Here is a 23,373-nt window from a genome sequence, read left to right on the forward strand (position 1 = left end):
GACTGTTGCACTAAATATAGGAATTAAATAATGCACAAATAAATGCTTGCCTACAGAGGTAACAATAAAACTAACTATAAAATCACTTTCAATATTGGTTTTATACAATGGATGTTTCAAGGTGTTGGGTTATAATATAAAAGTCTTAAATGTTTTGGAGAGAAACAGTTCAACAAACTTGATTTAAGTACTACTAATATTTTATTTTTCTTGCTGATAATGGAGAATGAAAAAATGGAAATGTTTTTTCTTACGCTGGTGTAGCTAAGTGCTGCACCTCAGGAGAAAGGTACAGGCCGGGATGTTGAACCTGATGGCTACAATTTTAAGTAAATGTGTGAAAACTGAGAACACTATTCTCAGCATCTATGCAATGGGCAAAACACAGAATACTGACTTTAAGCAAGCTTCTTAGAAATGAAGCTACTGCATTCATATCTGGTTACTAATGTTAATACCTGGCTTTTTTATTTTTTAATAATTTCAAGGGTGATTAATCTGACAAAGTTAAAAGATATTCTAAATAATGAGATAATATCTTAAACTGGTTGTAAGAGTGCCTACACTGAAAGTGCATGATGGGACAAGCTATTACAACTATTACCAGTACTGATTTTACCCCAATGTTTCCATTTAAATGAAGACTGATGTGGCCTGCTGCAGTATTCTCCCTCTTCTCCCTTCAACTCATTAATGCTTTCTTTTTTCCACTCTTTTCCTTACCCCTTCGAACATTTGATCTTGATCTTAACTGTTACCTGCGAGACTCGTTCTTGACTCATGGCTACCAGTAAAATAATTGCGTTGAATTAAAAATTTGTATACCATCATCTAGAGCTTCATTTGTTGCACAGATACTTTTTAGAAGTCAGCATCCAATATTAGAACCTGATTTTTCAAAACTGCTCCTGCTCCTATCTGAGCACCTAACCTCTTCACTCAAACAGTTATCTGGCAGTCACAGTCTAGTGATAGCTGCTGCACATCTTAGATTTGTGAAAATTTTACTCCTTGGTTTATTTTTAGATGGAGCAAAATAAAAAAAAAAAATGCTCATAATTCACGTTACTTTAGAATGGTTTGGGGGATTTTAATCCTCTAAAATTCAAAACCAAAGCTGTAGTTTGGTTGCTGTGATTTTTGTCTTGACAGATTTTTCTGCTGATCTTTTACACACCATACCTGGAAAAGCAGTCAATTGTTGCTGTTGTGATAGAACCAGTATCATCTGTCCCTGTGTATTCATTTTAATTTCCTTGTTTTGTGGCCCTTCTTGTCTAAATAAATTCTTGTATTTCTGTACAGATACACCAGATATTAAAAACGGTAAGAATCTTGTGCCTGAAGGTCATTATGTGAATTCAGTACTAGTTAGAAACAGAGCAGTGAGGTGAATTTTCAGTGTGACTATTTGTATATTTTCCTCCAGAGATGCCTGGTTTAGGGCAGATTTAAAAGAATTTACTGCAAAAACAAATCCATGGTTTTGTGTGGCTTAGTTTACTGCTTTTTCACTATTGACTTGCAGAATTAATTTCTTCCTCACAAACATTTTCTCCTAAGTCAAAAATATTTTCTCCTTTTGTAAAGAAATTACACTGCAGGTGATCTGTCTTATGAAGAATCAGGAGTATTGTAGCAAATAGACAATCGCAAGTGTTATGAACTCTATCTCATGCAAAACACGTTAGAGCTAATAAAGCATACATAAGCACTTTTAAAGCAAATCAGAAAGAAGTCATCGTTTGCATAAGCCAGAAATCTTCTCTGGCTACAACACAAAATTCTTTTTTTTAAAAGAAGAGTGTGCCTGGGCAAGACGTTTGCAATGAAGGGCGTGAAAAGCAGCCTGGATGACCTAATGTGCCAAAAGAAAGCAAATTTCTGTAAGTTCTGCATTCAATGCCAGCATTTCAAACAACACATCTTGCTTTTGAGCCCATCACTGCTGCTTGGTTCATTTTAGTTATTTATGAGATAATTATATTCAGCTTTGAGTGTATAAAGCAACAAATTGCTCCCACGGCTCAAATAACTTTGTTTTGTTGCGGTTTAGCAGTCCCATGCATACAGTACTTGCTATCTAAGGTGGTATATTTTTTCTATCACATATTTTTGATGAGACCATAAAAAGGTGGTGCGATTATTCACAAATCCCTAGCTTATTTACTCCGTTCGTGAATAGTTTATATTATTTTGTGTACGACTGGATCACTGTGGCATGGTTGAAATCGGAGCACAGAGGGAGTTACAGGTTTACCCAGGGACGTTGTGGATTCTCCATCTTTGGAGTATTTTAAAACTGTCTGGACATAGTGATGAGCAACTGGTTCTAGGTGGACCTGCCTGAGGTAGTGAGGAGGTTGAACCAGATGACCTCCAGAGATACCTTCTAGCCTCAAGTATTCTGTGATTCGGGCAGCTGAAGACTGGCAGTCTCAGGTATGGAAGAGACTTCCCAGAGCTGTTTTGTCCCCTTGTGTGCAAAATGGAGCCAAGGTAACACCAGTGCTGTAGCTGTACTTTGGTGCTGGACCGGGGAGAAGTAGGGTGTGCTGGGAGGAGGGTGCAGGCTGCTACAGATCCTCTCTTAGCTCATTGATGGGAAATGGGGAGCATGAGCAAGCTGTGGGGCTTGGGAATTCAGTGGGGTGCCAGCATCATATACTTTATTCCAATACAAGCCCACTGCTATGCATGATAATAAACTGTCGTGATGCAAAAGGCATAGCTGCCTGGTTACGTCAGACCACTTGATGACATTCGTCATCCCCCTAGGCAAGGATGTAAAAAGAGGGAAAAATGGTGTAACCATTACACGGTTCATTCTTAGTTTGACATCCATCTGCCTGACTGCCACTCCCTCCCAAAAAAAAGTTTTTGAAAGAAAGCATAGGCATATAACTTCATGAGGAGTATTCAACACTGGACCATTCAATTTGGTCTAGGGTATAGAATCTTACATACTTAATTGCTTTTGTCTATTAAATTAGAATAAGATGTCTAAATCGGAGTTTCTTGGATTTTTTTAATGGTCTTCTGTCATTATTTTCTAAAGTAACTAAGACAATTAGGAGTAATGCTAAAGACTTTGAGGCAGCAGAGAGGGTTAAAGGCGCTTGAAAGATAGCTGCTTACATACTTACGTATGTGTGTCTTCTAAAAGACCTCCCTTTGACATGGGCCTACTCTTCCAAGGATTTAAATGTTCCCCAAGACACAGTTGTGTGACCATCTTGGGAGAGAAAAACATGCCACCAGATGATGACTTCTGTAATAAAGATCATGGTGATTTTTTGAGGGCTCAATCATTTTCATAATTGAAAAATATGCTACAGGCTAATTAATAGCTTACAAGATGTATCTGTCAGAATTATGAAAGAGCATTTTCTTGTCTTACTAAGTTTACTGAAAATTGTACTCGGGATTCTCCCAGTGGAATCTGTTGTCAAATCTTGAGAGGTCTCTTAGGACTTGAACTATAATTATAACTTTAAGAATAATTAAGAGCTATCATTTTGCTCATGCTCTCTAAAAAGTAGGTATCTATGTTCTTACTGAAGCTACTATTTTTTTCTAGTAAGAATACAGTGTTTAGTTTGTCTTGGAGTGCACTAGTATTATCTTTAACTAGTATTATTTTTACATAGGAGTCTCAAGCCCTACTTTACAAAAAAGTTAATATTGTGCATGGGGAATCTATCCCTAAGAGGATGATAGGGACTATAATACACAAAACTAAAACTGATAAATAGCACTTGTAAAAAAAAAAAAAAAAAAAAAAATTCCATTTTCAGAAAATATTGATGGAATGTTTTCACAAAATGAAGTCTTTGTGCTGGAAAAATGTTGAACTTCAGCATTTTTGTTCTGTAAAAATAGTTTCAAGGATACCTCTCGATACATCCATAACATCCGCAGTTGGTGTGTAAAAGAGAGCCTTTAGATATTATGATGATGAGTGTAATACAAAATGATTGACCGATTCTTGAAAACAAAAGTTGTCTTGTGCATTGTTCTGAGCTAACAGAGCCTCTGGAAATACTTGTAAATGTATCATTTTCATTTAATGTCTAATGAAGAGAAAATCACATTTTAGAATAAAATTGCTCACTAATAAAAGAAAAGTGAAGATGATGTTTAAGACAAGAGCATGATGATAATGACAAAGAGGTTATAAGAGAGGCTGTGAAAAAGCAAAGTTAGGGTAAGAGGTGAGGGTGAGAACTTTGTTCAAGGTTTTTACTGAATACTTGTGACAGCAGGTAAGATGAGAGAGAACTGAAGTATGTCAGAGGAGAGAGCAAAGTTGCAGCAAACCTGTTCAGTTTAAGATATTATCATGCCAGGTTGTTTAATCTAATGTTAAGAAGTGAAGGAGAATATTCCTTGAATATTACTAAAGATGGATGTCAAACTCTCTTAATGGAGGGATTGCATCACCTAAGAAAGATCTGTGATCCTAGGTACTCATGCTGAGATGGATACTACTGAGAAAAATAGAGTATGTTACGTTTTTGTAAACCAGTGTGGAATGAGTGAGTCATGAAATCTAAGCATATCAGTACACTAAATATACTCTCTTGGTACACTTCAAAACAGTGCAAATTAAAGAATGTGTAACGTAAATTAGAAGATATTTTTCTTCTACAATTTTCTGTGCTTATCTTGTACTGGGAAATGATGCAGGCAAAATGAAATTGTTTAGATGGAAAAATCATCAGTATAGAAATGGAAACCAGTGGAAATTGGCTTCAGTTTTCTTTCCAAGAAATATCTTCACCTGAGTATGCTTTGAGTAGATATCAAAGTGAAGTGAAACAACTAGAGACATTCAATTCTCTCCTGCATACTTCCCAGTCAACATGTGGCAGTTTGTTTCAATGACACAGCCATCATATGGAGCCAGAAATCAGGCATTTCTCAGGATTTGATCCATTTTTAGGCTTCTAATTTAGTGTTACATGATCAAGTGCCTTAATTTAAAACACTCTTCAGAAAATATAAGATTTTAATGAAATGTGAGTTTACACAATGACAACTAACTGCAGAGGAAGTTTGCAGAGTCTACTGATCCTTAGTATGTAGCACATACTGGTAGCAATGGATTGACTCTATCAAGCTTCAAAGGAAACAAAAGATTTAGTAGGAAGGGGAACAGAATGCAATCATTTACTCAGACTTCACTGCAGTCAGTGTTGCTCATGAAGAAAAGAAAAATAAGTGAAATGAACTTTCTACCTTTTTTTATGAGCTTAAACAACGTACAAATTTTGATTCTTAAAAAACCCCCTGTCTCGGTACTCGATGTTTTACTCTTGAATTTTACGAGTCCAAATAATTGGTATATTCAGTTATGACCAGAATTCAGAGCAACTCAAACTGCTAAAGCAATGTAAGGAATTTGAAAAATCTAATAGTTATGTTTATTTTTTCTACCTCCCTTGTAGAAAGAGTAGTATGCCATGTATGCATTCTTTCTGTCTCTTTTGGTAAACACTTTTCTTCAGTGTAAAAATTTACTTTTTCTGAAGCTGTACAGTTAATCTAATCCTTAATGAGGAAATAATAATACTAAGGCTTTTGTATGCTATGAACTAAACCTAAGGATTAGTTTTAGAAAAAATGTACCTACCAAATACTAGAGGCAAATTTCTGGGCTGTATGTTAAACCATGTGTTAACACAGTGATGAGTAGTAGTAAATGTTAATGACTACATAGCCAATAACTCCTCCTATTTTTGATACAAGTAGTAATTATCCATTAGGATGAGTCAGAATGATTTGGATGAATCAGGATGTTCATTTTTTTTTTTTCTGCACTGGTATTGGAAACACAACACTTAAAATTTTAGCATAAAATCATGGCTGCTTTATTGATTCAGATGAGTCACAAGTGACAAGCTATTCAAAATGTTTTTGAAGTGTTAACTAACTTTAAGTTCAAATTTAGAAAATGAAGTTATATCCTCTGTTTTCTGTGTGAAACATCTGACTGAAAATGACAAGTCATGGTGACAGTAAAGATATCTGTAAAACAAATGATTAAAGATGAAAAATTTAACCCCTAAAAGAGGGAACAAAATAAATATCGATGAAACCAAAAATATCTGCAAAGTGCGAAATAAAAGAGAGAAAGCAGCAGCATGATAACCTGTTTTGATTGCTTAAATGACCAGATAAAACAAGGATAACTTTGGACTAAGACTGACATTTCTAATTTTCCATGTGGGTTGTGTATCTCCAGCAATGATAGTTGCTTGTGGAAAAATCTATAGGCTGATTTCATTTTTCACTTTTTTAAGGACTAAACAGTAAGGAATTCTCAAATATCTTTGCAGATGCTTCACTGTATTCCTTTGCACTGGAAGTTACTATCTAAGCCAATACAGTCATTGATGTGCTCCACTATCTCATTAAACAAGAATGTAGAATATTCTAGAGCAAGAATTAGACACAATAAACTGACACAAGTGACACTCCACCTGGAGTACCGTGTTCAGCTTTTGGACCCCAAACATAAGAAGGACATGCTCCTCTTGGAGGGAGTGCTACAAAGATGGCCTGAGGGCTGGAGCACTGGATCCTGTGAAGATAGGCTGAGAAAGTTGGGGCTGTTCAGCCTGGAGAAGAGAAGGCTCTGGGGACATCTCATAGCAGCCTTCCAGTACCTAAAGGGGGCCTACAGGAAAGCTGGAGAGGGACTTTTGACAGAGGCATGAAGTGATAGGACAAGGGGTAATGGATTTAAACTGGAAGAGGGTAAATTTAGATTAGTTGTAAGGAAGAAATTCTTCACTCTGAAGGTGGTGAGGCACTGGAACAGGTTGCCCAGAGAAGAATTTGTGATGCCCCATCCCTGGAGGTGTTCAAGGCCAGGTTGGATGAGGCTTTGGGCAACCTGATCGTAGTGGAGGGTATCCCTGCCCATGGCAGGGGTGTTGGAACTAGATGATCTTTGAGGTCCCTTCCAACTCTAACCATTATGTGATTTTTATATTGTCTAGAAGAATTTTTGAGAAATACAGTCAAGTGTAGTATTCCTGATTGCCGAACATGTTCATGATGTTGTTCTCTTTTCTGTCTTCAAATGTACAAATCTTGCTGCTTTATCCCTTTTATTATGGTTAGAGGGAAACCAGAATGTTCCTTAAGCATATGATTAACACTAATACATGCTTGAATAAATCTATCCATGTAAAGATTTTATAGATCAGGAATAAGTCAACTTCCTTAAATTCTTAAGTATTAGATTTTTTCTTTTCAGAGGGAAATCATGCCTGTCATCTTTCAATGTGTTCAAAATTTATGGAGTCTCTGAAACTGTCAAAATTGAATGTATGATACAGATAACAAAGTAAAACCTGAAAAATGCAGATAATATATAAATGATTATTAGCTTAGAGTTCTTTCACTAAAACCTAGACTTCAACCTTACTGTAAAAACAACTAACCACACAAAAAGAATATCACAAACCAAAACTAATAAAAAACCCCAAAACTTCGTCCTCCACCACTCTCCCCCAACAACACTCCCCGCAACATTTTATTGTCAATATTGACTTCTCTTGAGTGGGTGGAAGGGGCAAGACACCAGTGGAAGATTCTATCCTATCAGAGTTCTTTTTGTTATTTATTAAGGAAGAGAAAACAGATTGAATGTTAAATCTTATATTGTGCCAACTACATGAATGTCAGTGGATTGAGAAATGAGATTTTGCTGACTTTACACTAGCAAAAGTAAAGCAAGACTTTGATTAAATAGGGTTGGGGTAGTTCTATACATGAGACTGGTTTTGCTTTCAAATTTTTCATCTGTATTTTTCCCTCTTGATTCACTATTGTGATATTCCTCATATTAAACCCAGCTCTGGAAAAGACAAATCTGTGAATTTTCTTATAGATTCTGAAAAAAAACCAAACATTTGTCACTCAGTAGATTGCTCACCAAGTCACTAAGGTAGCTCTTGCTGTTTAAATAAGCAGTTTAAGTATGGTTCCTAGTTTTCTAACACTTTTCCATATATTCTGCCTTGGAGAAAAGTACTCTTCCTATGGAGAGGAGGGAAATGATGGGCGCTTAGTGGCCTGCAGCTCTACTCTCAAAACTTTACTTGTATCTTCTGCATTTACTGTGGCAATAAACTTAAGTGAGTCCATGGATAGTATCAGAAAAAGGGTACCATGAGCAACCAGAGGTGTGTATTGCTGCAGTTCTGTGATGATCTGTTATTCCTTAGCAGTGTTTGTGCACCAGCTCCTTCTGCTCCCCATCACCTAGAAGGATGCTGATCCAGGGCAGAAGAGAGTTAGAGGGGGTCCAGACTTCTCAGGGCAGCAGCTGCAGGGAGTCCTGTCTACACCACCTGCCTGGCCCAGCAGAAGCAGGTAGTTTGGTTTTGGCGGCTTAATTCTTGCAAACGAAGCACAATATAGGTCTGCATTTACAGCTTGGCAGTGCAGTGCATAGTCACCATACCATGACAGTATCAGGAGGTCTTACTAATTCTCCAAGACAAAAAAATTCCTAGTGTCACTAATCATAAAGAAAAGATTTCTAGTTCATCTGTAGAATTAGACTCAGTACTCTGGCTAGATAATATATAACCCTGTAACTACATTCAAGAATGAGGGAAGAGAAGACAGAGGCAATACACATCAATGCTGTGTGAAAATTGGAACATGCTCCGAAGCAAAGAATCATTATATATATGGAAATGAACAGAAACTAGGATTAAATTATAGCTTGGTTTTATTGAAAGGAAAACATTGATTATCTTGGGTTTTTTTTATAACTCCATTCTTATACACAAGAAATGCAGTGGTGGAATTCAAGAGAAAATTATGCCATTCCTTATAGGAAATTATTGTTCAAAGTGGAGATAAAGGAGATTAATACAAAGATTTGGTTGGATAAGGAACTGCACCAAGTTACGTAAAAACCTTGAGAGAAACCATCAGTGATATTTTTCACTATTTAATGTCGGGAATTGGAATGGTCATTAGTGACCTGAGTAGGAAATGGGTATGTGCACATGCAATCTGTGGACAAAATACATGTTGTGAATATTTATAGTGCAGAGGAGGAACTAATCATCTCACATTGTGTGACTTTGTAACCAGACTAATAGGAATTGGAATGAAGCTAATCAAAGGATAACTTTCAGCTGCTAATGTGATGGAGCTGAGAGAAACACTAATGTGATTTTAGAGGACATCAAGTAAGGCATTTCTGTTGGAAAGAGGAAAGCATTAGTGCTGCTGTTTGAGGATATGCCGAATCTGATTTGAAATACTGTGTACAGCCTGGTTAAAAACTTTCAAGATAACTGTATGCAAACTGAAACGACTGGTGTAAGCAAACGAAACAAATACAAAATCAAAGTAGTTGACTATTTATCTTGGGTTACTAAAAGGAAGGTTGTTTGCCAGCTAATTAAAAATATGTATATTCTAAATAATTGCTCTCTCTCCTTACACTAAGGAAGACCTGTGCTGTAAGAGAAAATACTCTGAAGTTGTTCATCATGCTGTTTAGAAGTCTTCTAAATTTTCAAGTAACTGAATAATATTTCAGGTGGGACTGGAGGCAGAGTACAAGCTATGTAGAGAAGGAGCTAGGTAACTTGAAGGGAAAAGAACAGAATAGGTGAACTTATGAAGAATATTAAATTTGAATATTATTACCTGATATCTTGAAAATGTTGTGAAAAGATCAGGCTGTGCTTGCTTGATCATGTATTTCTATGATTATCGTTTGCCCTGTAGGAGTTAAGAAAGGCTTATCCTTTGTGTTATATAATATATGGTTTTTCAACTACTATTTCACCTACCTTTCTCCGAAAACTAGGAATTGAACATCTGCTCATGACCACAGGGGACTGGACTTGATGACTTCGTAGTTTGTAACATCCCTGTGTGCTGACACTAACCTGTCAAACTCCACTTCCCATTCCCTTGGCCGCAGAGATGAAGATGTAGTTCTGAAACAGTTTTCAATTGTAGCAATGATCCTCTTGGGAGGCAACTTAGGTGTCTAAGTTTCAAAAACTGAAACTTAAGTTCCTTAGACATTGGCTAGGTTTTGAAGTCTTCTGTTTCAAGTCTGTGATTGCCTTGGAGGCTGTTAGCGTTGAATGGGGTTAGCTAGTTTAGCTAAGCACATACAAAATGCCTTAGGCAGTTTTCAATAAATATGACATGATAGGTGGCAGTTAGGTTTGTTTTCATTCTTTCTCTCCCAAGCTATTCAGTTTTGTGTTCCTGAAAGCCTTTTCCTTTTTTTCATGCAAATGAATAACTCTAACTTCAGTACATAATATCTTTTCTGTTTTATAATGTCTCTTCTATAGCTCTTTGTGTCATGAAAAATGTTCTGTTCCCTTCATTGACATTGACAATGAGCATTGACGCTATTTGTAGGTGTCTTTCTGCTTCTGGAAATGCTTAACTTTTTCCTCTTATTTTTGGAAGACTTCTATGTCGTGAAAATGTATCTTGTATCTCCTTTGCTTAATAAAGATCTTGGGTACACTAAACTTCTAAATCTGCGTGTCATATTGTTTGGTTTTGCTTGTACCCAAGGCATCTCTTTTCTTCCATGATTAGATAATTTATCTCCCTCATGAGAGCAAAAAACTTTGCATGAAAGGGAGCGATGAAGATGGTGTTTTTTTGATAAAAGCACACTCACAATTGTTGGCTCAATTTTCTTCAGTAATTCATTATTAATATCCCCTAATATTCTATTGAATATGAGTGAGAACAGAGGAACGGAGGAATCTGGCCTTACTATTTTGCAGCTGGGATTTGTACCTGTGGTCAAGGAGATGCTCATCAAAATGATAGAGACTAATACAAGGGCAAAGTAAGTTTTTCTTGACCAGACTTTAGGATACCAGTGCATGGTACTAGGGTGGTGTTGAAAATGTGTTATTTCAATCCATTTCACTTTTTAACTTCTATCAATAGAAGTTTACTATTACTGTAATTCTTGAGGTTAGTATTTAAAAAGAAAAAAAAGTGTGATGAGGAAGAAATAAAGATGATAAGATCTGACAGTTTTTTCCGAGGCTTTTGAACCTCCCCTCAACTTCATATGAAACTATTGAGCTCTAGCCACATGTCCAATGTGGCTGCTGCAGCATCTTTTCATGCTGAGAGAAAGGGAAAGCAGCACCAGGGCCAGGGATACCCTGTGACATGGAGGTCCTGCCATCTCTTTTCAAGACGGAACTTGATTCTACAGTTGCAGCTCTGGAGGGGGCTGCAGGCAGGCAACACCCATAGACTTATGGGTCTCTAAGGGTTATAAACTAATTTTGAAAACAAATTTCTCTAAAACTGTCTACTCTAAGTTTTGGCTCAAGCTTTCCTTAAAATTAGATCTTTACAGATAAAATAAACTCTGGAGTCATCTAGGACGTGTTTAATTTGGAAGCAACTTTTGTTCTACAATGGTGTTTGAAAACAAATTCACAAAATATGAGAAAGTATCAAGAATTTCAGTGGTTTCTCATCTATCCTTTTTCAAAATTAGTTCAATTATATCGAAACTTGGTATTTGTTATACCAAACCAAAAGCATGAGTTAATTTCTTAGAAGTCTTTTCATTAAGAGAAGTTGAGAAAGATTTAAATCTCATTCAAGTTAACTCTGGAGGTTTGAAATACTACAGCTATTAAAGATGACTTTGAACTGTTTCTTCACCCATGCTGGAGCTTCCCAAACTTTAAATGACACCTCTGAAAGAAAAAGGACACTGGTCATGTATAACGCAGGGGTGTTTTATCAGTCAAGTGTGGAAAAAACCTTATGAATATATGTACATACAGTAATATTTGTCAGGGCTAGACTTATGACTTAATCACCTGCTGTGATTAAGTTCGAAATTATAAAACTCTGGCCAAAAGATTTGTTAGAATCATAGTTTCCTCTTAATATCAACCAGCTAGTTTTGTGGAGATATGAAAGTAGTAGTTTTCCCTTTTCTTTAGACAAAGCATGGTATGTTTTAATGGAATTATCGAATAGTACCACATGCAGCTAATTAACCAGTCATTCAGTCCTTTCTCTGAAGGAGAACCTGCTGTTGGGGGAACTGCTTACCATTTGTTTTGTATGCTTTCATTTACAGAAGGCTATCAACAGCAGAGGCAGTAGGGTAATGAAGCATGAAAGAAAGGGACAAAAAGACAAAATAGCTGGCACTGCAATAGCTCTTTCAATACAAGAGCTACAAATAAAAAGGCTAATATGGAATTGCTATTCCTATGCTTTGAGACTTGAGAACATCCCTGAAATGCCAAGCCTGACTCTGACATTTACTTTTGGCTAGTGCTAAGTTGTCTATAGAGAGGCAGCTCTGATCAGTTATGTAAAATGGCACGGTTCCTGTCCCCATCTACTTCATGTTGTCCAGAAGGATTCAGGCACATGTACTGCAGGCTTTGCTGTTATTATGAGATAAAGCCAGACGGTGTATGTTTTTATATATATATATATATATATGCAAAAAATAGTTTTGTTTCAGGGTAAATTGCTCTCTGATCGTTTTGACTTCCTTTCTGTTTAGCAACAAGCATATCCTATCATGAAGCGAGTCAGACACCTAGTGTCTAGTTCAAATTAATTCACTGAGTCTATAATTCATACACTAAACATGCTCACAGTTGTTCTTTGGCACCGAGGAAATACTGTGCATCTAAATGATTTTACATGTGAATTTTTAAAGGATGAAAACACTACTTCTAGTAATCTGATAGAAAATATAAACCTGAATCTTGCACAAATATACTGAATAACAATAAAAATTATGACTGTTAGTAGTTTGAGTAATACTTAATATAATTATCTGTAAGGAAAAAGTACTGCATTTTATGATGTGATATCTTGGGTTTTAGAAGTAACTGGTAATTGAAGGTTTGAGGACTTTGCTTAGTATTCTCCTGTGTAGAGAGTACTTAGTCTGTTACACTTCTACATGACAAATTCCTTAACAGGTGATTTTTCTAGACTTTTTTTAATCTTTCTAGATATTTTAATCAATCTAGGCAACTGTGTGTTTTGTCTCGAATACAGTATCTTGCATACATAAAGAAATTTAATGGGGAAGTATCTTTCCATTACAAATGGAACTATAGAAATTATATTTTTCCGGATGCTCTGCTTTGCTTGTGAGGAGGTCACTTACTAAATCAGAAGAAAATTCTTGTGTAGAATCTCAAAAAAAAAACCCACAAACAAACCTCAGATGAAGTTTTTATGTAGTTGTATTATGATAGTTCTCATGAAAGAAAGGCTTCAGGTAGAAATTCGCTTCATCCTGTTTCCTTGGAGTTTTTTATACTAGCCAAGCTTTTAGTTTTTTGAGATGCATGTATAGGTATCCTACAAAACATCTCCTGCCCAGAACTGTTAAAATGATAGACTGGTAGAAAAATTGCAATTCATGAAAACCTTATTGTTTATTCTCGAAGCTTTTGCCAGGTTCGTACATATGAATAAATGTGAATGCAGATGACTGATTTGATCCTTCTGTCTTGAAATTTCTGTGAAAGGCAAAGAATTCCATATTGAATTGAGTCTCAGTTTTGTTGTCAGTGTGACTTGAAATGTGACAGAGTGGTCTTAGTGAACCTGCCCCACATCGACATTCCTGTCTGTAAATAACTGAATTGCTCTAGACTCATTAAATCACTAGAGAGGTTGGGTTGGGTTACATGTGCATTAGTCTGATACTAGCATGAGTGAGGCTGGAACTATCATAGAGGTATCTTCAAACTCCAAAGAATTTCAGTATACATATCTATGACTTCAATGGTATTTAATTTTCCAAATTTACACTTAAAATTTTTTAGCTGAAATTAATAATTTTATCAATGCATTGAGTCTAAACTGGGTTTTATTGGAATCTGTTGAAGTAGCTCATCACCAGAAAAAAAATACATGTGTCTAAGCCTCTGATAACTTAGCCTGTCAGGTGTTGTAGACGAAATTTGAGACAAATAATTGCCTTGTAAGTAAGATGTGTTGGTGTTGGACTTTACCACTGGTTTCCTTGGGGTTAATCTTTTTCTGTTTCATTTCTTCATCTCCAAGTAAGGGTCATCACAAGCATATGGAGAAAGCTGTTGTAACATGCCATAAAGTTCAAAAAATCATCTTGTTAGATGGTTAGGGAATGACTGGAAGAGGAACTGTCTTCCTTAATTGGGCAAGACCCTTTGCCTTTACTATTAGCTTTCTAGCCTTTGCTTTAGTGTACAAGCAACATTTTACTGGCAGAAACAGCACATTGCTTTAGCCACATCAATATTTTGTTGTGTGTTAGCAACTGCAAATGGACGTTACGCCTAACAAAGCAAAAGCCTTTCAGTGCATTAGGGAAAGAGTCTCTCACGTATATAAGTGCCTTATACCCCATTAAATTCAGCTACATACACAGGGAGAGCCGGTGATTATGGGCTGCCGTTTTCATGTTCCTGGTTTTGGGAAATATTTTTTCAGGTATCCCTGAAAAATATTCGCCAGACAAATATTGCTGGTAAAAAAGAGGTGGTTATGTGCCTATTTTAGATTTCCGATGTCAGTAGGTCTTAAGTAATGGTGACCTCTTGCCCTTCTGAAAAAATATTAATGGAATGTATGTCTTATGAATAAAATAATAATATGAGATGGTTACTTTCTTACTGGAAATTCTGTAATGTCAGGTACCTAATGTTAAATCTCACATTAACAAACTGCTAATCCATTTTGCTGGGTGGATTCAGCAGATTAAAAATACAAATGAAATACAATTTGAAAAGCATAGATGCTATTTGGGGGACAAAATGAATGGCAGTAGTAGACTCCTAAGCCAAAATAGATGTTTTGGAATGTCTGTTCCAAAATCAGACTCAGGAGTCCGAGTCTGAGAACATCTGTTCCTGACTCCAAGACTCAGGAATATAAGCTATGTTTCTTTGCACCGTGATGACAGAGTACGTTCTGGTTCAATTTTGTGTGTATGTATAAGTTGGTAAGGTATCTACACAGAAAAGTTAGATTGATTGAAATTATCTTTAGATAATGTACTTGTACAACTACAAAGTCTAAAGATTAAACAGCTTCGAGTTTTTTTTTTGGACTGCAGTTCATTAAGTCTGCCTTTAAGAATTAAATATCCCAAATTTTTTTCCCATTTCACTTGGTAAAGTTTGGTGACGGAGTATGCTGTCTGGTTACTTAATTGTTTTGGTTTTTCTTCCTCAGAGACGACGATTGTCACTGTGTCTTATTTTAGGATAAGACTTTACTGAATCATGCGAGTAGTGTTAAGAAAAAGGGAACAATTTGCAGTAAATTCTAAAGGAAATTTTAAATAGTTATGGGACAGTTAATTCAAAATTAAAAATTGTTATTTTCTCCCCAAAACACTAAATAAGAAAATGAAAGGTATAAAACTAAGTTTTCAAGATTGATTAGTCAATATTTCTGGGAAAGCTATTTGCAAAACATACTCGAGTGTGTTAATTCATCAGCAGAATGTAGGAAAAATTGCCTCACTTTTCTACTGATGCAAAAATGATAGAAGTTATAGAGTAAAATAGTCAAATCCCAGTTGTGCCTGCATTTATTTAGCAGACTGTCTGAGTTGTTCCTGGATTTCTTACAGAAGATAGACAGCATTTTCTTCCCTATCTCTGTACAATGTGAATAACTACTCTGTTGAAATCTAAACTGGTAATTCTTTAATATAAAATATACTATCAAAAAGTGTGCTAAGTATAAACATTTGTTCCTTTTCAAAAAGTATCTTAGCTTATTACAGCATAGTGTCTTTATGGTCTCTTTTTCTATTAGGTAAGACAGGAATTGTTCATTTCTTGTGTGTAAACCAAATTCCTTCTTTATGCATTGAAGCTGTACTCAGTATGGTTTTTCTACTTCTTGCAGAATAATACCGATGTTTTTGAAGTCTCAAATGTGTTTTAGGTTTTTTTCTAGAGACTCAATGTTTTGCTGTGGAGCAAGGAAATCCAACATTAGCCTTTGGAAGCTGATATTGCTAATTAGACTTAAAGTAAATCAATATGATGAGTTGATTACTCTGTGTGAAAGAAAAAATACCCTTTGATCTTTACTTTTCTGAAACTGTCACTATTTTACTGAGTAAGAAAGGATAAACAATCTAATTACTATTGGAGCCTTACAGGCTCGTTGGGTGTTCAGGAAAATCCTGACTTAGCCAACCAGTAATAGCTGGCTTTGTGTTAACTGCTATGAAAAAACAACCCTGGAAAAGCTCTTAGATAACTTTCGCTATGCATGAAATCTTGTCTATTGTGTGGGGAACCTATTCACACAAAGCTAACAGACTTCATAAAGTCCAGTTAGATTCACTCTGGGTTAAACAGTTTCTTCAGTAAGTATGTAGGCCAACTGTTTCTATGTCTCCCTTACCTATTTTCCTTCAGCTTTCTGCGTCTCTTGAAGCTCTTAGCAAGAGCTCTGAAAAAGAGACAAACTAAGCAAAGACATTTTGGATCAGCTCTTTTTTTTCTCTTGTACAGAATGAAGAATCCAGAAATTCAATCTGACCCTTGGTATGGTGGGTCATTATTGTCTGCATAACTGAAATTGTTGATAAGGATGATCGAAACCTAAACTAGGAACAAGATCTTGACCTTTTTTATATTTCATCTACTTTGACATTTTTTTCTTTATTGGTAGGACTGCAGAAGTGTTTTTTTCTCTCTTTCTCACAGTTCCAGGTTGTGTCAACAACCATGTCTAGGACTAAGATAGAAATTCATGGTCATTTTCAATAAACGCATGTCTTAATGTTTCTCGGCACAGCTTGTTTCTTCATTCCTGAAAACATGCACCCTGATTCAGTTCTTATCTTTGAGTGTGCTGAAGCCTCTGCTCTTTTGTCTGTTGACCTTAATCAAGTTTGTCCTAACTGTGAAGGCCTTGCAAATTGCTGTTCGAGTAGAGTTTGTATGCTGAGAAAGAGTCATTTATGATTAACAGTTATATGAGAGGTGAGAGAGTCCACATTTATATTTACTTCCTTCCTGGTGCTGAATATATATTCAAATGAAGACACTGCACTTCTGAGCAAATGCCATGCAACAAAATTTGTAGGCCATTTCCCATATTCTTAACTGTTGGAGCATTTCCACCTTGTAACATAAGCAAATATTAATTGGATGACAGTAAAAGAGAATAAATTTAATTTCATGTTATTTTCATCCCTGTTCTGAGAAGGTGCACTCTCTTGCTCCTTTGTTTTTGACATTTGTTTATCTGAAGTTTGAACAGTTACAAGGGGAGAGATTCAGCATCCCACATCCTTTCCCCAACAAGATTATTATGTTTTAAAGCAGTCATGAGGAATGAACACAGCTCAGTTCAGGTAGACGAGGTTGTTAAGCTTGGATATTTCATTACATGAATTCCTAAACACTGATGTGTTGGACAAAGGGAAAATGATATTAACACTTGTTACTCACAGTATAAACAGTCACTTCTGTTGTATTAAACAAAAAACCTAACAAAACCCCCCAAAACCCCTGAAAATTAGATTCTACCTTTTCATATAAGTTGGAAAATTCAGTTTGACATCAAGCCTTTATTTTTCCTTTTTGAGAAAAAATTGCTTATAACTGGACTCTATGAATCAAATTTAACTTAGTTTGGTATCATAAAAGCTGAAAAGCTTAAAATCTTTAAATTTCTTATCTCTGAAAAAAATTAAATTGTGATTTCAATGCTACTTTCAGCTGTGTTCCATAACATGCAAATATTGACACTTAGGGGTGACAGCCATATTTTCAAATATGACAGATGTTTAGAAGCCTGAGACAATTGAAAATCATTTAAAAATGTACATAAGTGTCTAATGATAAGATTTATCAAGAGTAATTATTGTTTACAGAGCAGCTTTGTAATATTAGTCAAATGGTTTGGGCGGAGTTTGGAGAAATAGTAGATTCTATGCTTTTGGTTTGGTTAGGTACCTATATGTGTGGTTTTAGGCACCTAAATAAAGTTTTGAAAATGACTTATGTTCCCATGATGCAAAAATATTGTTGAGATTTTGCCAAAAGTGACAGTCTTTGGTAAAGCAGGGAGGAAGAACTAGAAGAACTCGTAACAACTTGACAAATAAAAAGGTATTAAAACCACAAAATAGCTCAGGCTCCCAGTTTGACATCTATTTGGGAAGAGACAAAGGATTCAAAGAAAAGCAGAGGTGCCAAACGAAACGGGGCTTCAGCTGCTCCAAGGCTGAGTCAGCTCTCCAAGACAGAAGCCGATGCAGTGTTTTGCCCTGCACCGCTGGTTTGATTTAGTGCAAGGGAATGGTCTATAGGCATTTACTATCTTTCAGATCGTCTACTGACCGCTAACAAAAAGTATGGGTTATCATACATCACCACCAGGAAATTACTTTTCAGAGTTGGAAATTAAAAATAAATAAAAAATCATATTCTTTACAATACGTTGTCATCGTCTCCATCTTAAAGGATGACCCTTACCCTTCAGCAGAGTTGGTTGACATTCCAGGGGTTTTGCATACACTACATAACGTGTATGGAGAGTAGAAGAGTTTGGGGGTTGTCCGATATGCCAAGGAACAGTATCCTCTCTTTTGTCATATGCATAAACACATAAAATCAAGGAGGAAAAAAAAATTGTACAAATGAAGAAAGTCGCAGACTGCTAGAGAATTAATATGCCCTTGACTGATTTACATATTCAGAGTTACATGGGAAACTGAACATCAGCAATGGTAATGAGATACTTAGTTTTTAAATTAAATCGCTTTGAGATTCATGTCACTGGAGAAACCTAAAACCATCAGAGAGGGATATGTACAGGAAGTGAAATTGCTCACGTATCCAGGAAAAGTTACAAAACCCAGCCAAGGATAGTGTAAAGTTCCTAGAACACTGAAAGAATTATTCTCTCTCTGGGCATTCATGGTGTTTAGTCATTAGAGTATTAAGCTTCTGCTTTTCTGGACTTATTTAAATAACGACTCCATGTAAAATACATCTCTTGCATACTTATAAATGAGGAAGTGCAATTTTTTTCGGGATATATTGATAGGACTGTTAGCTCCCGTAACACTTCCAACAAAGTTTGCTGTCAGCGTTTTCATTTGGGGGAAGTTTCTTTTGGAAGACAAAATCAGTTCACTTCAGCCAACAATAATGGCATGACTTGATGTATTTAAAAGAGGAACTGAAATAGGAGACTACTAAAAAGAGGATGCAGTGCAAGTCTGTTTTGCTGGTTTTTCTTTTCCCTTTTTTGATGTGAGCCGTGTTGGATGTGCTCTCCAAGCTATGTAACACTTGTTTGCTTTTTTTCACATTATATAACCATTTCTAAAGTTTTGTTAAGTGTTGTGATGCTTTGACCAAGCTGTCTCTTTTTCCTACCCCTGATCATTAATCAAAGTGAAATGAAAAACAGACAACTGCCACATATTATTTCTAGCCTCCTTGAAAAGCTTTTCCTGTGATTGATTTTTTCTTTTTTTTTCAATCTCATTTCCATGTTTCTCTACTTTATTGGTATTGGCCTCACTAAGTCACTTGGGTTCTTTGCTGTGATTGCAACCCACCTAATAATTACCTCTTACAAATCCCCTTAATTTCCACAAGTGTCTCACCTGGTACACTGATTATATTTTTTTATTATTATTTTTCAATAGCTGAAGTCTAGTTGAGGATATGTTTCCTGTGCAAGCTCATGGGAGCTCCACCTGTTTCCTGCTTGCATAGAAATTATCGAGGGTACCATCAGCAGCTCAGTTCAAACCTGACACATTAGCAGGGGCAGCCCTGAGAATTCACTTCTATCAAGCTGAGTTTAGAGATTTTTGGATTTGTTCTGTTGCAGGGCAAGGGACTGTTTAGCTGAAGCTGCATGGCTGCATAGATATTTTTCTTGCATTATTTAATCCTCTTTCCCAAGGACCAAAGAGAAGCTAAGTGATAGGAAGCAAAAAGCTGACAAATAACCATCTCATTTTTTTCTCTGGCCAAGGCTTGGCAATTTTCCAATTAAAAACTCTTGTGCGATATGTTTTCATAAATGACAAATCATGCTTGGTCAGCTCTGCTGTTCTTAAGGGAAATTCGAGTTGGCAGTATACTTACAGGCCCCCAAGCCCAGGATGCCTCCCCCGAGCATCACCTGCCCCTGCCCAGCTCTGCTTCGGGCGTTCCGTGGCTGTGTAATTTCCCACCATCGCCAGTGGGTGACTCTCTCGGCACTGCTTATTGTGGTGGGACAGAGCCTGGAAAAAAACCGAATCATTTTCTTGTCTTGAGTTCTGTTGAGGTTTACTTGCATCAAAGGAAAGAGGAAAAAAAAAAAACAACAAACCCTTAAAAGATCAAACTACTTTCCTTAATATTACTAGCACTGGTTCCTCTAAAAAGAAACTTTTTAGACTCAAGGCTCTAAGAAACGGTTCTCCATTTCTTGTTTTCAAGGAACAATGTAGCCTGTGGTCACTTATCTTGCTGCACACATCCCAGACAAAGACCTGAGCGTTCACCGAGGAAACGGAACTGTAGCACCAGTAACTCCCAGGACGCAGCTGCCAGGCTTGCTGCGGGGCTGGCGCAGGGTGCACTTGTTCCCATTGGTATTGCTTAGCCCCTCCCAGCTGGACCAGTGGGTAACAACATATGAATTAGACTCTTGAAACAAACTTAGTAAGTCCACAACTCAGCAGGCATATGGATGTCTGCACTTATCCTTGCTATTTTTGTAGCAGCTGAGCAGAAATGCCATAATATTGTTGTCACTACAAGAACAGAAGAACTTTTTCAAGTAGTCGTTTTCTACCTTAGAGAAGAGCAGCAATATTTAGCAAACGCTGCAGAGCTGGAAGAACAGCTTCATGGAAATACAGTTGCTCAGTCATTGACTTAAAAACACTTTGCACTATTACAGTTTGGGGAAATTTTTTTTTTTGGGAGGGAGAGAGGAAGTTTTTTTCCCCAGACTGCGAGTTTGGAGAAGCTGAACTTAAAGTGGCTGCTTCTTTTGTCCAGCTTTGTTTTTATTTTGAGTTTTACTGAGACTAACTTACAATGTCAGCTGTGATAATTGAACTGGATAAGCTTTCTTCAGATGTGATTGAGAGCAAAAAGGATTCCAAGTCAGATTTTAAGGAGGGCAAATTCAGTGAATCATGTGCCGATTACCACAGTTTTAAACTTCACTGCTCGCATTCTGCACCAGATGGTAAGCATGCATTTATATAAATTATTTCCTCAAATCTGTCTATTTACCCCTGTAACATGTTGCAAGTAAACTGTAAGACTTTATAAGGAATGCACAGGATTTGTTGCTGTCACATGCCATGCAGTACATGAAGTCACTTTTACTTCAGATAAAAGGTAGAATATATGTCTGTTTAAAAAAAAAAAAACAAAACAGTGTCTCCTGAACACTCTAGCACAGAGTACTGCTGGCAGAAGAGCCCAGGAGACTGTTACCTTTGCATTAGGAGATGAGCTTTCCATAGGAGATGACACAGTTCTTGTGTGAGTTAGAGCAACCTCAGCAGCTGCTCTGATACTAGAATTTGCAAGTTGTGTATATAAGCTGTGCTCTCTAGCATTTCTGTTTTACTCTGATACTTTTTTATCACATCAGGACTTGTAAAGAGGGAACTGCATATGCTGTAAGATTACTTTTTTATGATCACTGTGGCTCATTTATTGTTTTTATTTTATGACAGGTGTTTCATATAGCTAGAATAGCTTCCAAAAATGTCAATTAAATAACCATGATGAAACTTCAATTTCTCTGAAAATTCATAGTCATTAAAGATACAAAATGTAGCTGCCTTGGATTGTCTAATATAACCAAGGGGACATATCTGCACTTAATTGGTGGAATCTTATGCCAATAAAGCCTTCTAAAGTATTGGATGATCATTCATCTGGGAAATACCTTTTAAGAATGACTACGCTGATGTCTTGTGAACTACATCTGTATCTTGACTCAGATAATTCCAAAGGGATAATTTGATTTTGATCATGTTTTTACTTGCTTATAACCCTTGGAACAAAGCACTAACCAGAGAAATAGAGATAAGTGACACCTTATTCTGTGATAGGACAACCAACCTGCAGTGGAAGACTACAACTTTCACTTGGCTAAAGCACATGAGTATGTAAATAAAACTTAGATATTTTAACTCTGTAACAAACTTTTGGAACATTTCATTTATAAATTCAGTTGTTATACATTAATATGGTCAAATGGTTTGGATGTCATGCTATCTGTTCTTTTGCAAGAAAACTAGATAACTTGTGCTTTCCTTAATAGAAAATTTCTAGGTTTATTTCCTGTAAAACCTTTGCTAAGTTCTGTAAAATAGAATTTTCTCAGTAGATGCATTTCTGAAAGTTTGTCTTGTATGTTAGCAGGCTTTCACAAGGTCAGGAATCAAGTGTCTATCTGTCTCTTCCCCTGGGATCCTATAACATAACCTGAAAATTACCTCTCTTACCCCAAAGAAGTGCCCCTAAAGAATTTATGCCTGTGCTTGCTGATATACTTTATGTTCCCTAAATATCAAAGTAATCTGTTCTAACCTACCTGGTTGATCAAGAGTAAAAGGGACTCAGCGTGAGCAGTGTATTGTTTGTGAAACTATAACATTGAGAGTTCTGCAGGAAAGAGATATTAAAAAAAAAAGAAATCTCGTTGTTGGGATTTTTCCATTTAGAAAAATGCTTCTTTCTTTTCAAAAGAAGTACGTCTTGCAAATATTTGTTGCAAATACTATTTGCTATTCCTAAAGCAGTAACAGTGCTAGAGCAAGCATCTTTGACAAATGAGTTGTCCAAGTTTCAAGATACCTTGTTTTGTGCTTTTGCACCATGAGAAGGATCAAAAAAATGCTGATTTATTGTCTTAGTATGTTTGGCTTTTATGAATCATGACTTAAAGCAAATGCAATCTCAACTTTTGCCTTCTAAATTTTTCTGTTATATATTTATTTTACCAGTGTTTAAAGTAAGCAAGCCCTCTGTAGTTTCCAGTGTTGTGTTGGCTGAAGTCTGAATGGAACAGTGTAAACAAGTCTTATTTGGCTTCCACATGTCATTTCCTAAAAGGAACTTCTACTTGCTCAGCCATAGCTATCAGTAAAAATAAACTACTTTTGCTTATACTAAAAGGATGGACACTATTTATTCACATGTAGACTATTTCCCAACAATGATGTTTCATAGGCAGAATGAAAATTTTGAGCTATGGGAAGTAACCAGAATTTTGTGCTTAAAATTTAGTTTTTTCAGATAGTGATAAGAGTACAAAAATTTTCAGTGAAATCAACATCCTACA

The 23,373-nt window shown here is 36.3% G+C and overlaps 1 protein-coding gene across 2 annotated transcripts in view; it reads left to right on the forward strand.

Moving 5' to 3' along the window:
* The first annotated feature begins 20,879 nt into the window (after positions 1-20,879).
* ANO3 (anoctamin 3) overlaps positions 20,880-23,373 on the forward strand; it is a 210,213-nt gene continuing 207,719 nt past the window's right edge. For both annotated transcript variants that reach the window (XM_086612632.1, XM_086612633.1), the window contains exon 1: positions 20,880-21,258. In XM_086612632.1, coding sequence (XP_086468758.1) covers positions 21,105-21,258 — 154 coding nt within the window. In that variant the 5' untranslated portion in view covers positions 20,880-21,104. The remainder of the gene's footprint in view (positions 21,259-23,373) is intronic.

This window comes from Tauraco erythrolophus, chromosome 6 (assembly GCF_009769465.1).
Source record: "Tauraco erythrolophus isolate bTauEry1 chromosome 6, bTauEry1.pri, whole genome shotgun sequence".
Lineage (NCBI taxonomy): Eukaryota > Metazoa > Chordata > Aves > Musophagiformes > Musophagidae > Tauraco > Tauraco erythrolophus.